Genomic DNA, 13,911 nt, shown 5'->3' on the forward strand with positions numbered 1-13,911 from the left:
TTTTTCTTATAGGGTCAATGGTCAATTGAAGCCATTACGAATTTCCAGATGCAGTGTAGATGTGGCCCGTTGGTTGGCGTGGTGCTTCAGTATGCATTAGACCAGTTGTGCATTTTCCTTTGCGATACCTCAACTGAGAAAGACGTTTACCTGCACCAAGTTTTGATTGATAAAGAGCTTGCAAGTCCAGCCCAAGAGCCCAGCTTTTACAAGGCAAGTGAGAGGCTATTTATAAGTAAATATATTATGCATGCTTTTATGTCGTTCTACTTATTTACTATAATTGTTTAATATGTTTTACATATATAAAATATTACTACTCACATATTGACTCACAGGATTGTGTAGGTTGGACAGCTTGATGTTTCAGCATTTAGTCATATTGTTTTCTTTGTCGCTCCTAATTGGGAGACCCAGACAATTGGGTGTATAGCTACTGCCTCCGGAGGCCACACAAAGCATTACACTAAAAAGTGTAAGGCCCCTCCCCTTCTGGCTATACACCCCCCGTGGGATCACGGGCTGCTCAGTTTTCAAGCTTTGTGCGAAGGAGGCACACATCCATGCAATAGCTCCACTGTTTAGTCAGCAGTAGCTGCTGACTATGTCGGATGGAAGAAAAGTGGGCCCATATAGGGCCCCCAGCATGCTCCCTTCTCACCCCACTTGCGGTTTGTAAGGTTGAGGTACCTATTGCTGGTACGGAGGCTGGAGCCCACATGCTGTTTTCCTTCCCCATCCCCCCTCAGGGCTCTGGGTGAAGTGGGATCTTACCGGTCTCCAGGCACTGAGACCGGGCTCCATCCACAGACCCAGAGAACCTGCTGGATTTGGAGCTGGGTATCCTCAGGGACAGGGCCCTGCGACATTAAGGTACTCTGTGTCCCCGTACACATCGCGCACACACGCACCAGCATTGCTGGGAGTGTTAGTGCGCCGGGGACAACAACGCGGAGCGCTTGTGCTATTATTCACTGCAGCTTTGCTGAGTGAATTTATGTATTGGGAACTGCCGCGCCGGCCGCTGCTAGGTGTTTTACACTGTGGCGCGGCTGGGACTTGTGGTGCGCCGGGGACTTCCGCGCCGGCCGTGCACGTAGGACGGCCGCGCTTATTACTCGAGTCCCCGGCTTTGCGGCCTAGTTTTCCTTTCGTTCCCGCCCCCAGCCCTGCCAGTCAGGGAAGGGGCGGGACGCTGTACAGTAAGTCAGCGCAGGGAGCTGGAGTCTGCTTTGCATTCTCCAGCCCCCTTCACTAGACTCAGTGGGACGCCGAGTTCCCGCTCTTGTCTCGGGCACGCCCTCGGCCCGCCCCTCTTCTCTGGACGCCGGCAGCCATTCCGGCACGCAGAGCGGGAAAACGGAGACAAGCGCTGAGCTAGCAGTCACAGGAGGCGCCACACACCTGCTTTTGTGCGGGCGGTAAGCGGCAGCTGCAGTGCTGACCCACTAATGCCGAAGTCTCCTGCTGTACTTTTGTAAAGTCGCTATTCAGGATGCAGGCCTAGAAACAGCAGCTAAAAAGCAGCGGTGCTAAAGCACAGACTTTTTATGCTGCTTGTCTTGCATGTGCTGAAGTGTCATGTGTCCTTTGGGCTTGTATGCTATACATGGCACTGTAATGGCTATTCTTGGCTGTCTACCTGCCTAGATGGCTAGCCAGCGGCAGCAAACAGCAAGGGTGCTAAGACACAAGCTTTCAATGCTGCTTGGATTGCATGTGCTGCAGTGTTTATTTTCATGCGTGTATGCTATACATTCACTGTATGTAGCTATTCTTCGCTAATGCTCCTGAATAACTAGACAACAGCAGCAGAAAAGCAAAGGTGCCAAGGCACAGGCTTTCTAAGCTGCTTGTACTACATGTGCTGAAGTGTTTATTTGTACTTCATGCTTGTATGCTTTCACTGTAAGGTCGCTATTCTTAGCTAATGCTCCTAGATGGCTAGACAACAACAGCAAAAAAGCATGGGTGCCAAGGCACAGGCTTTCTATGCTGCTTGTACTGCACGTGATACGGTTCCAGGGCCCCCAGTATGTGCAATTGCTCAACCGGGGTCTCCGCTACAGGTAGCCAAAAGACCACCTGTGATTCCTGTCCATGGACAGGGATGGAGTTGCAGTTTCCGCTGCTATATTGTCGGTGATTATGACTAATAGCTTACAGACTTTGCAGTCCAGATAGACCTTGGCCAAGGTTGATTCAATGCCCCTGGCCACCCTGACTTGGAATAAATCAGGGTTCCAGGGGGGTCCCATACATCCCAGGGTGCAGGCTCTGACACGGACGACAGTCCCAGACGGCCTAAGCGAGCTCCATGGAAACGGCCCTCGACTTCATCACTGGTCAGGGTCACCACAGGAGTACTCTCTGTATCAGGGGACAGACGTAGCTGTTCAGGACTCTGATCTTGAGACCGCTCTCAATCCGGATGCACCGGATGGTGACGCTATAGTGAATAATCTTATAGCGTCCATCAATGGAAAGTTGGGTATTTCCCTCTCAACTCCTCCAGTGGAGGAGTCAGCTTCACAGCAGGATAAATCCCTCTTTCAGTATCTCAAGTGTATATTGAGTATTTTTCTGGTCGCTCTGACTCCAGAGAAGCAGTCCAGAATCTCCACGCTTATCCCGATAACAGTTTCTCCAACCGTATTTAGGATACGCGGTGTCTCTTCCCCCCTGACGTGGTCAAGCGCTAGACCCAGTGTCCAAAGGTGGATCCCCCAATCTCCAGGCTTGCGGCTAGATCTATAGTTGCAGTGGAAGATGGGACTTCACTTAAACATGCCATTGTCAGACAGATAGACCTCTCGTTGCAATCTGTCTATGAAGCTATCGGCGGATCGGTTGCTCCGGCATTCGCAGCCGTAGAGGCACTCCAAGCTATTTCAGCTAGTATTGCGCAGGGGGACGCTGTCACATGTACATCTGGGCCGCAGTAGCGTCCTTAACCTCGCAATGTCGGCATTGCGACTCAAGCTGTTAATGCTGTCCTGGACGCTACGAGCCGTACGTCAGTGGCGTCCGCCAACTCCGTGTTTTTTACGCAGAGCCTAGTGGTTAAGGGATTGGAGCAGATGCTGCTTCCAAAAAAGTGCGTAACCAGGTTGCCGTTATCTGGTGACAGACTGTTTAGTGAGTGGTTGGATGTAATCATTCAACTGTACAAGGGTACGGATTCTTCCTTACCCCGGCCCACATCAAACAAAACCCAACAGGAGAATGGACAGTCGAGGTTTCGGTCCTTCCCAGGCTCGGGCAGGTCCCAGTGGTCCTCGTCCAAAAGGACGCAAAAGGCTTAGAGGGGCGCAGATTCCTGGCGGGCTCCATCACGCCCGGGGAAAGCAGCAGGAGGAACCGCTACCACGGCGTTTTCCTCATGACTTTCAGCCCTCTCACTCCGCGTCCCCGATCGGTCGCAGACTCCCCCGCTTTAGCGACACTTACCTGCCACAGGTCAAAGGCCGGTGGATGAGAGACAGTTTGTCCCAAAACTTCCTCACCGGCCGAGCCGAGGCTCTTCTGAAGGCAGAAAGAGTAGTAATCCCTGTTCCTCCTCAGGAACAAGATACGCTTTTTACTCCGATCTGGTCGTAGGGCCAACATAAAACGGCTCACCTAGCACGTGAAAACCAGGCGGTTCCGGATGGAATCCCTCCGCTCCGTCATTGCCTCAATGTCTCAAAGAGATTTCCTAGCATCAATAGACATCAGGATGCTTATCTCAACGTGCCGATTGCTCCAGGACACCGGCGTTTGCTACATTCGTTATTGAAGACGAGCATCTTCAGTCCGTAGCCCTACCCTTCGGTCTGGCGACAGCCCCACGGGTTTTCACCGACTTCAGCAGTGTGAGCAGTCCCGCACTCTCAGGGTCACTCTGTGATCCCTTATTTAGGCGACCTGCTTGTCAAGGCACTCTCTTAACAGGCATGCCAACACAGCCTGAACATGGCGCTGGAGACTTTCCAGGGTTTCGGGTGGGTCTTCAACTTTTCAAAGTTAAACCCAATCGCTGGCATATCTTGGCAAGGAGTTTTCACACTCTCTCAGCGATAGTGAAGCGTCCGCTGGACAAACAGCGTTCACTACAGACGGGGGTGCAGTCTCTCTTTCAAGGAGACGCCTCATCCAGAGGCAGTCCCTTTCACGCAGTTTCATCTGCGTCCACTTCAATGGAACATTCTTCGCTGATGGGAGGAGTAGTCGACGTCCATACACAGGAACGTCCCTCTTTCTCAGACGATCAAGAACTCTTTTCAGAGGAGTCCACTCTTCAGATCAATTGTCTGGAGCTCTGGGCAGTGTATATTGCTCTACAAGCCTTCCTGCAGTGGCTGGAAAGCAAACAGATCCGAATTCAGTCGGACAATCCACAGCGGTGGCATACATCAACCACCAAGGCGGACTACGCAGTCGGCGAGACTTCCAGGAAGTTCGCCGGATTCTGCTGTGGGTGGCAGACAGAGCATACGCCATATCCGCAGTTACCAGGGCGTGGACGCAGCAGAATGGTCTCTGCACCCGGACGGGTGTCAAGAATCGGCACAATAGCAAGGTCCCGATTTTCATTGCGTTCAAAGAGCTCTGGCGACAGGCATCTCACGGTCGGTCAACCGTGGGCACTACCAGACCGGCCAGACTTACTGTCCCAAGGGCCGTTTTTTCCATCTGAATTCTAGGGCCCTGAACCTACTGTGTGGCCATTGAGTCCTGGATCCTAGTGTCCTCAGGATTATCCCAAGGGGTCGTTGCCACTATGAGTCAGGCTAGGAAGCCCACGTCTGCTAAGATCTACCACGGACGTGGAAGATTTTCTTATACTGGTGCTCTGTACAAGGAGTGTCCCCCGGGCCATTGGCATTGCCTACTCTTCTTTCCTTCCTGCAATTTCGGTTGGAAAAGGGCTTGTCGCTCGGCTCCCTTAAAGGGCAAGGCTTGGCGCTATTGGTGATTTTTTCAGAGGCGTCTAGCACGACTTCCTCAGGTACGCACGTTCCTGCAGGGGGTTTGTCATATCGTCCCCCCGTACAAGCGGCCGTTAGATCCATGGGATCTGAACAGGGTACTACTTGCTCTCCAGAAGCCGCCTTTCGAGCCTCTGACGAATGTTTCACCTTCTCGACTATCTCAGAAAGTGGCCTTTCTGGTAGCGATCACGTCTCTTCGGACAGTGTCTGAGCTAGCAGCACTGTCATCCAAGGCTCCCTTCCTGGTGTTCCACCAGGACAAGGTAGTGTTGCGCCTCATTCAGGAGTTTCTCCCTAAGGTAGTATCCTCGTTTCATATTAATCAGGATATCTCCTTACCTTCCTTTTGTCCTCATCCGGTTCCTCGGTATGAAAAGGACTTACATTTGTTAGATCTAGTGAGACCACTCAGAATCTACATTTCCCGCACGGCGCCTTTGCGCCGCTCGGATACACTCTTTGTCCTTGTCGCTGGTAAGCGCAAAGGGTCGCAGGCTTCCGAATCCACCCTGGCTCGATAGATCAAAGAACCAATTCTTGAAGCCTACCGTTCTGCTAGGCTTCCGGTTCCATCACGGCTGAACGCCCATTCAACCAGAGCCGTGGGTACGTCCTGGGCATTACGTCACCAGGCTACGGCTCAACAGATGTGCCAGGCAGCTACCTGGTAGAGTCTGCACACTTTCACCATACATTATCAGGTGCATGCCTACGCTTCGGCGAACGCCGGCCTAGGTAGAGGAGTCCTGCAGACGGCAGTTGCCTCCTCGTAAGGGAGAGCTGTTTTGCGGCTCTAACATGAGGTATTAAGTTACCCACCCAGGGACAGCTTTTGGACGTCCCAATTGTCTGGGTCTCCCAATTAGGAGCGACAAAGAAGAAGGGAATTTTGTTACTTACCGTAAATTCCTTTTCTTCTAGCTCCAATTGGGAGACCCAGCACCCGCCCTGTGGTCCTTCGGGATTTTTGGTTTTTTTTTGCGGGTATACATGTTGTTCATGTTGAACGGTTTTCAGTTCTCCGATGTTATTCGGAGTGAATTTGTTTAAACCAGTTATTGGCTTCCTCCTTCTTGCTTTAGCACTAAAACTGAGCAGCCCGTGATCCCACGGGGGGTGTATAGCCAGAAGGGGAGGGGCCTTACACTTTTTAGTGTAATGCTTTGTGTGGCCTCCGGAGGCAGTAGCTATACACCCAATTGTCTGGGTCTCCCAATTGGAGCTAGAAGAAAAGGAATTTACGGTAAGTAACAAAATTCCCTTCATTTCACATCGGGAGTGGATGAAGTTACAGAAACTCATAAATAGAATATTAAGTAGAAGGCTGATACTATGCAAAAAATGTATCATGTTTGAAATGAATAATGCCCTGTGGCCCAGTTTCCGAAGGGAGGGGATTATGTCCTTCTTCAGTTTGTCACATGTTGGCACTCATGGTTCCCTCAATGATCTCTAGCTCTCCACATCTGGCAGAACTCATGCAGCCCCAAACCATGAAACTCTCACCACCATGCCTGACTGCAGTGAAGACACTTTTCTTTGTATTGCTCCTCTGGTTTCCGCCACACATACGCTCGATACCATCTGAACCAAATAAGTTTATATTCGTCTCATCAGATCTGTGCCCTGTCAGGTTTAATAAGTGGGATTTCTTGCCTTAGAAATGGGGTTGGGACCATCAGTTGTGTTGTGCAGACGTCTGGTGGATACACAGCTGATAGTCCTACTGAATATACTGTTAGCTGTTTTTTTCTTGCCAGAATACAAATTCTAAGTAAAGAAAAATGATTGGCCATCATTACTTTAAGAAATTAAGGTCAGTTAGTCTGAAAAATTGGAAAACTTTGAAAGTGTCCCCAAGTGCAGCGGCAAAAAACATCAAACACTACAAAGAAACTGGCTCACATGAGGACCGCCCCAGGAAAGGAAGACCAAGAGTCACCTCTGCTGCGGAGGATAAGTTTATCCGAGTCACCAGCCTCAGAAATCACAGATTAACAGCAGATCAGATTAGAGACCAGGTCAATGCCACACAGAGTTCTAGCAGCAGACACATCTCTAGAACAACTGTTAAGAGGAGGCTTTGTGCAGCAGGCTTTCATGGTAAAATAGCTGCTAGGAAACCACTGCTAAGGACAGGCAACAAGCAGAAGAGACTTGTTTGGGCTAAAGAACACAAGGAATGGACATTAAACCAGTGGAAATCTGTGCTTTGGTCTGATGAGTCCAAATTTGAGATCTTTGGATCCAACCACCGTGTCTTTGTAGAAAAGGTGAACGGATGGACTCTACATGGCTGGTTCCCATCGTGAAGCATGGAGGAGGAGGAGGTGTGATGGTGTGGGGGTGCTTTGCTGGTGACACTGTTGGGGATTTATGCAAAATTGTAGGCATACAGAACCAGCATGGCTAGCACAGCATCTTGCAGCGGCGTGCTATTCCATCCGGTTTGCGTTTAGTTGGACCATCATTTATTTTTCAACAGGACAATGACCCCAAACACACCTCCAGGCTGTGTAAGGGCTATTTGACTAAGAAGGAGAGTGATGGGGTGCTACGCCAGATGACCTGGCCTCCACAGTCACCAGACCTGAACCCAATCGAGATGCTTTGGGGTGAGCTGGACCGCAGAGTGAAGGCAAAAGGGCCAACAAGTGCTAAGCATCTCTGGGAACTCCTTCAAGACTGTTGGAAAACCATTTCCGGTGACTACCTCTTAAAGCTCATCAAGAGAATGCCAAGAGTGTGCAAAGCAGTAATCAAAGCAAAAGGAGGCTACTCTGAAGAACCTAGAATATAAGACATATTTTCAGTTGTTTCACACTTTAAGTATTTCATTCCACATGTGATAATTCATAGCTTTGATGCCTTCAATGTGAATCTACAATTTTCAGAGTCATGAAAATAAAGAAAACTCTTTGAATGAGAAGGTGTGTCCAAACTTTTGGTATAGGGGTATATATGTGTGTGCATATATACATATATATATATAATATATAAATATATATATATAAAATATATATATATATATTTATATATATATATATATATATATATATATATATATATGGATAGATATAAAATATAGATAGATATAGATCTATCTATCTATATCTATCTATCTAAATATTATATATATATATATATATATATATATATATATATATATATATATATATAATCAGTGGCAGTAGTTTCTTATGAAGAAGTTAGAAGCACACTAAGAGTCCATGACTTGTGTAAGTGCTGAGTTAGTGCCTGAGATATCGCTTTTTCTCCCCTTACAGATGTGTAATCCATTTGTGCACTACCTAAACCAGTCTCCAGATCAACCACAAGAAGAATCCCCGGAGAAAGAGAAGATTGAAAGGAAAAGAGCAGAATCTCCCCAGATTCCCCATCACGAGCCTGCATTCGAGACCAGCGTACGTGTCACATGTGATAATCAGATGTAATTCTTTTTTTTTTTTTTGGCTTGTGCCTTTTAGTCTTGCCATTTTTTTTGGACTATTATTTTTTTTATATATATAATATAACCGATTTATAAACATTAAAGGTAACAAGTAATGACAAATTCTGCATGTGTCTTTATTAGTGATGCGCGAGCGTGCTCGGCACTGCTCATTACTTAGGTACACTTGAGTTTAAAAATATGCAAGTTTCCCATTGACTTCCATGATACTTAGTACTGTAGTCACGCGCCCAAGCACCCCATATGCTCAATCAAGTAATGAGCAGTGCTAAGCACGCTCGCTCATCACTAGTATTTATTAAGACGGTATAGTTACAAAGTTGACAACTCTGTAAAATTAACAGGAATAAAAGGGCAAAATACTCTCTTTCTTCGGCGCTCCATTGGGAGACCCAGACGATTGGGGTGTATAGCACTGCCCTCCGGAGGCCACACAAAGCAATTACACTAAAAAGTGTAAGGCCCCTCCCCTTCTGGCTATACACCCCCAGTGGGATCACTGGCTCACCAGTTTTCTGCTTTGTGCGAAGGAGGCACACATCCATGCATAAGCTCCACTGTTTAGTCAGCAGTAGCTGCTGACTATATCGGATGGAAGAAAAGAGGGCCCCCAGCATGCTCCCTTCTCACCCCACTTGCGGTTTGTAAGGTTGAGGTACCTATTGCTGGTACGGAGGCTGGAGCCCACATGCTGTTTTCCTTCCCCATCCCCCTGAGGGGCTCTGAGGAAGTGGGATCTTTCCGGCCCCCAAGCCCTGAGGCCGGGCTCCATCCACAGACCCATAGAACCTGCTGGATGTGGAGCGGGAGTGCCGTTCAGGGACAAGGCCCTGCAACTTTCAGGTACTCTGTGTCCCCGTATGGCAGGCCACGCACACTCCAGGCTTGCTGGGTGTGCTAGTGCGCCGGGGACTGTAGCGCTGTGCGCTGGGCTTATAGTCCCTGCAGATTACTGGGGGACTTTACGTGTGGGGACCGCCGCGCCGACCGCCCCTGGAGCGGCGGCGCAGCTGCGACTTGTAGTGCGCCGGGGACGCGCCGACCGCGCTTTTACGGCGGCGGCGCTTCTAACTTTAGTCCCCGGCTTTTGCGGCCTAGCGCCGCTTCGTTCCCGCCCCCACCCTGTCACTCAGGGAAAGGGAGAGACGCTGTTCTATAGCAGCGCCGAGGGCTGGAGCCTTATTTGCATTCTCCAGCCCCCTTCACTAGACACAGTGGGCGCCGGGTTCCCGCTCTTGTCTCGGGCACGCCCTCGGCCCGCCCCTCTCCTCTGGACGCCGGCAGCCATTCCGGCACGCAGAGCGGGAAAACGGAGACAAGCGCTGAGCTGCCAGCACAGGATTCCGGCGCCACACACCCGCTTTTGTGCGGGCGGTAAGCGGCAACTAAAGTGCTGACCCACTAATGCCGAAGTGTCCTGTTGTACTTTTGTACGGTCGCTATTCAGGATGCAGACCTAGAAATAGCAGCAAAAGATCAGGGGTGCTAAAGCACAGACTCTATATGCTGCTTGTCTTGCATGTGCTGCGGTGTCATGTGTCCTTTATGCTTGTATGCTTTACATTGCACTGTAAGGGCTATTCTTGGCTGTCTACCCGCCTAGATGGCTAGACAGCGGCAGCAAACAGCAATGGTGCTAAGGCACAAGTTTTCAATGCTGCTTGGATTGCATGTACTGCAGAGTTTGTTTTCATGCTTGTACATTCACTGCATGTCGCTATTCTTGGCTAATGCTCCTTGATGACTAGACAACAGCAGCAGAAAAGCAAGGGTGCTAAGGCACAAGCTTTCAATGCTGCTTGGATTGCATGTGCTGCAGTGTTTATTTTCATGCTTGTATGCTATACATTCACTGTATGTCGCTTTTCTTGGCTAATGCTCCTGAATAACTAGACAACGGCAGCAGAAAAGCAAAGGTGCCAAGGCACAGGCTTTCTATGCTCCTTGTACTGCATGTGCTGAAGTGTTTATTGTACTTCATGCTTGTATGCCATACATTGCACTGTACGGTCGCTTTTCTTGGCTAATGCTCCTAGATGGCTAGACAGCAACAGCGAAAAAAAAAAAAAAAAGAAAAAAGCATGGGTGCCAAGGCACAGGCTTTCTATGCTGCTTGTACTGCATGCGATACTGTTCCAGGACCCCCAGTGTGTGCAATTACTCAACGGGGTCTCTGCTACAGGTGGCCAAAAGAACCACCTGTGATCCCTGTCCAGGGACAGGGACGGAGTTGCAGTTTCCGCTGATATATTGTCTGTGACTATGACTAACATCTTACAGACTTTGCAGTCCAGACAGACCTTGGGCAATGTTGATTCAATGCCCCTGGCCACCCTGATTTCGAAACAAATCATGGCTCCAGGAGGGTCCCATGCATCCCAGGGTGCAGGCTCTGACACGGACGACAGTCCCAGACGGCCTAAGCGAGCTCCCTAAGAACGGCCCTCGACTTCATCACAGTACTCTCTGTATGATGATGCAGACGTAGCTGTTCAGGACTCTGATCCTGAGACCGCTCTCAATCCGGATACACCGGATGGTGACGCTATAGTGAATAATCTTATAGCGTCCATCAATGGAAGGTTGGGTATTTCTCCCTCAACTCCTCCAGTGGAGGGGTCAGCTTCACAGCAGAAGAAATCCCTATTTCGGTATCTCAAGCGTATATTGAGTACTTTTCTGGTCACTCTGACTCCAGAGAAGCAGTCCAGGAACACCACGCTTATCCCGATAAGCGTTTTCTCCAACCGTATTGAGGATACGCGTTGTCTCTTCCCCCCTGACGTGCTCAAGCGCTCCAAGGGTGGATCCCCCAATCTCCAGGCTTGCGGCTAGATCTATAGTTGCAGTGGAAGATGGGACTTCACTTAAAGATGCCATTGACAGACAGATAGACCTCTGGTTGCAATCTGTCTATGAAGCTATCGGCGGGTCGGTTGCCCCGGCATTCGCAGCCATAGAGGCACTCCAAGCTATTTCAGCTAGTATTGCGCAGAGGGACGCGGTCACATGTACATCTTGGCCGCAGTAGCGTCCTTCACCTCGCAATGTCGGCATTGCGACTCAAGCTGTTTATGCTGTCCTGGACTCTACGAGCCGTACGTCAGTGGCGTCCGCCAACTCCGTGTTGTTACGCTCCTAGTGTTAAGGGATTGGAGCAGATGCTGCTTCCACAAAAGTGCTTAACCAGATTGCCTTTATCTGGTGACAGACTGTTTCGTGAGCGGTTGGATTAAATCATTCAACTGTCCAAGGGTACGGATTCTTCCTTACCCCAGCTATCAAACAAGACCCATCAGGAGAAGGGACAGTCGAGGTTTCGGTCCTTCCCAGGCTCGGGCACGTCCCAATTGCCCTCGTCCAACAGGACTCAAAAGGCTCAGAGGGGCGCAGGTTCCTGGCGGGCTCAATCGCGCCCGGAGAAGGCAGCCGGAGGAACCGCTACCAAGGCGGTTTCCTCATGACTTTCAGCCCTCTCTCTCCGCGTCCGCGGTCGGTGGCAGACTCCCCCGCTTTAGCGACATTTAACTGCCACAGGTCAATGGCCGGTGGGTGAGAGACAGTTTGTCGCAAAAACTTCCTCACCGGCCGAGCCGAGGCTCTTCTGCAGGCAGTAGGAGTCGTAATCCCGGTTCCTCCTCAGGAACAAGAGACACTTTTTACTCCGATCTGGTCGGGGTGACAAAATAGGACGACTCCTTCCGTTCCGTTCTGGACCTTAAACTGCTCAACAAGCACGTGAAAACCAGGCGGTTCCGGATGGAATCCCTCCGCTCCGTCATTGCCTCAATGTCTCAAGGAGATTTCCTAGCATCAATAGACATCAGGATGCTTATCTCCACGTGCCGATTGCTCCAGAGCACCGGCGTTTGCTACAATTCGTTATTGAAGACGAGCATCTTCGGTTCGTAGCCCTACCCTTCGGTCTGGCGACAGCCCCACGGGTTTTCACCAAGTTCATGGCAGCAGTGGGACCACTCCCGCACTCTCAGGGTCACCCTGTGATCCCTTACTTAGACCATCTACCTGTCAAGGCACTCTTTTAAGAGGCATGCCAACACAGCCTGAACATGGCGCTGGAGACTTCCCAGAGTTTCGGGTGGGTCCTCAACTTTTCAAAGTTAAACCCAATCGCTGGCATATCTTAGCTTGGGGTTTCACACTCTCTCAGCGATAGTGAAGCTTCCACTGGACACACAGCGGTCACTACAGACGGGGGTGCAGTCTCTCCTTCAAGGAGACACCTCATCCAGTGGCAGTCCCTTTCACGCAGTTTCATCTGCGTCCACTTCAATAGAACATTCTTCGCTAATGGGAGGGGAAGTCGATGTCCCTACACAGGAACGTCCCCCTTTCTCAGACGTTCAAGGACTCTCTTCAGAGGAGTCCACTCTTCAGATCAATTGTCTGGAGCTCTGGGCAGTGTATATTGCCCTGCAAGACTTCCTGCAGTGGCTGGAAGGCCAACAGATCCGAATTCAGTCGGACAATCCACAGCGGTGGCATACATCAACCACCAAGGCGGACTATGCAGTCGGCAAGCCTCCCAGGAAGTCCGCCGGATTCTGCTAGGGGTGGAAGACAGAGCATACACCATATCCGCAGTTCACATCCCGGGCGTAGAAAACTGGGAAGCAGACTTCCTCAGTCACCAGGGCGTGGACGCAGGAGAATGGTCTCTGCACCCGGACGGGTTTCACGAATCGGCACAACAGCAAGGTCCCGGTTTTCATGACGATCAAAGAGCTCTGGCGACAGGCATCTCACGGTCGGTCAACCGTGGGCACTACCAGACCGGCCAGACTTACTGTCCCAAGGGCCGTTTTTCCATCTGAATTCTACGGCCCTGAACCTACTGTGTGGCCATTGCGTCCTAGATCCTAGGGTCCTCAGGATTATCCCAAGGGGTCGTTGCCACCATGAGACAGGCTATGACGCCCACGTCTGCTAAGATCTACCACGGAAGTGGAGGATTTTCTTTTACTGGTGCTCTGTACAAGGAGTGTCCCCCTGGCCATTGGCATTGCCTACTTTTCTTTCCTTCCTGCAATCTGGGTTGGAAAAGGGCTTGTCGCTCGGCTCCCTTAAGGGGCAAGTCTCGGCGCTATTGGTGTTTTTTCAGAAGCGTCTAGCACGACGTCCGCAGGTACGCACGTTCCTGCAGGGGGTTTGTCATATCGTCCCCCCGTACGAGCGGCCGTTAGATCCATGGGATCTGAACAGGGTACTAGTTGCTCTCCAGAAGCCGCCTTTCGAGTCTCTGACGGATGTTTCACTCTCTCGACTATCACGGAAAGTGGCCTTTCTGGTAGCGATCACGTCTCTTCGGAGAGTGTCTGAGCTAGCAGCGCTGTCATCCAAGGCTCCCTTCCTGGTGGTCCACCAGGACAAGGTAGTGCTGCGCCCCATTCAGGAGTTTCTCCCTAAGGTAGTATCCTCGTTTCATATTAATCAGGATATCTCCTT

The 13,911-nt window shown here is 50.3% G+C and overlaps 1 protein-coding gene across 4 annotated transcripts in view; it reads left to right on the forward strand.

Moving 5' to 3' along the window:
* TDRD5 (tudor domain containing 5) overlaps positions 1 to 13,911 on the forward strand; it is a 198,646-nt gene that overhangs the window by 120,495 nt on the left and 64,240 nt on the right. For all 4 annotated transcript variants that reach the window (XM_075320571.1, XM_075320573.1, XM_075320572.1 and 1 more), the window contains 2 exons: positions 13 to 213; positions 8,261 to 8,398. In XM_075320571.1, coding sequence (XP_075176686.1) covers positions 13 to 213; positions 8,261 to 8,398 — 339 coding nt within the window. The remainder of the gene's footprint in view (positions 1 to 12; positions 214 to 8,260; positions 8,399 to 13,911) is intronic.

The sequence above is a fragment of the Anomaloglossus baeobatrachus genome, chromosome 8 (assembly GCF_048569485.1).
Source record: "Anomaloglossus baeobatrachus isolate aAnoBae1 chromosome 8, aAnoBae1.hap1, whole genome shotgun sequence".
In the NCBI taxonomy this organism is placed as follows: domain Eukaryota; kingdom Metazoa; phylum Chordata; class Amphibia; order Anura; family Aromobatidae; genus Anomaloglossus; species Anomaloglossus baeobatrachus.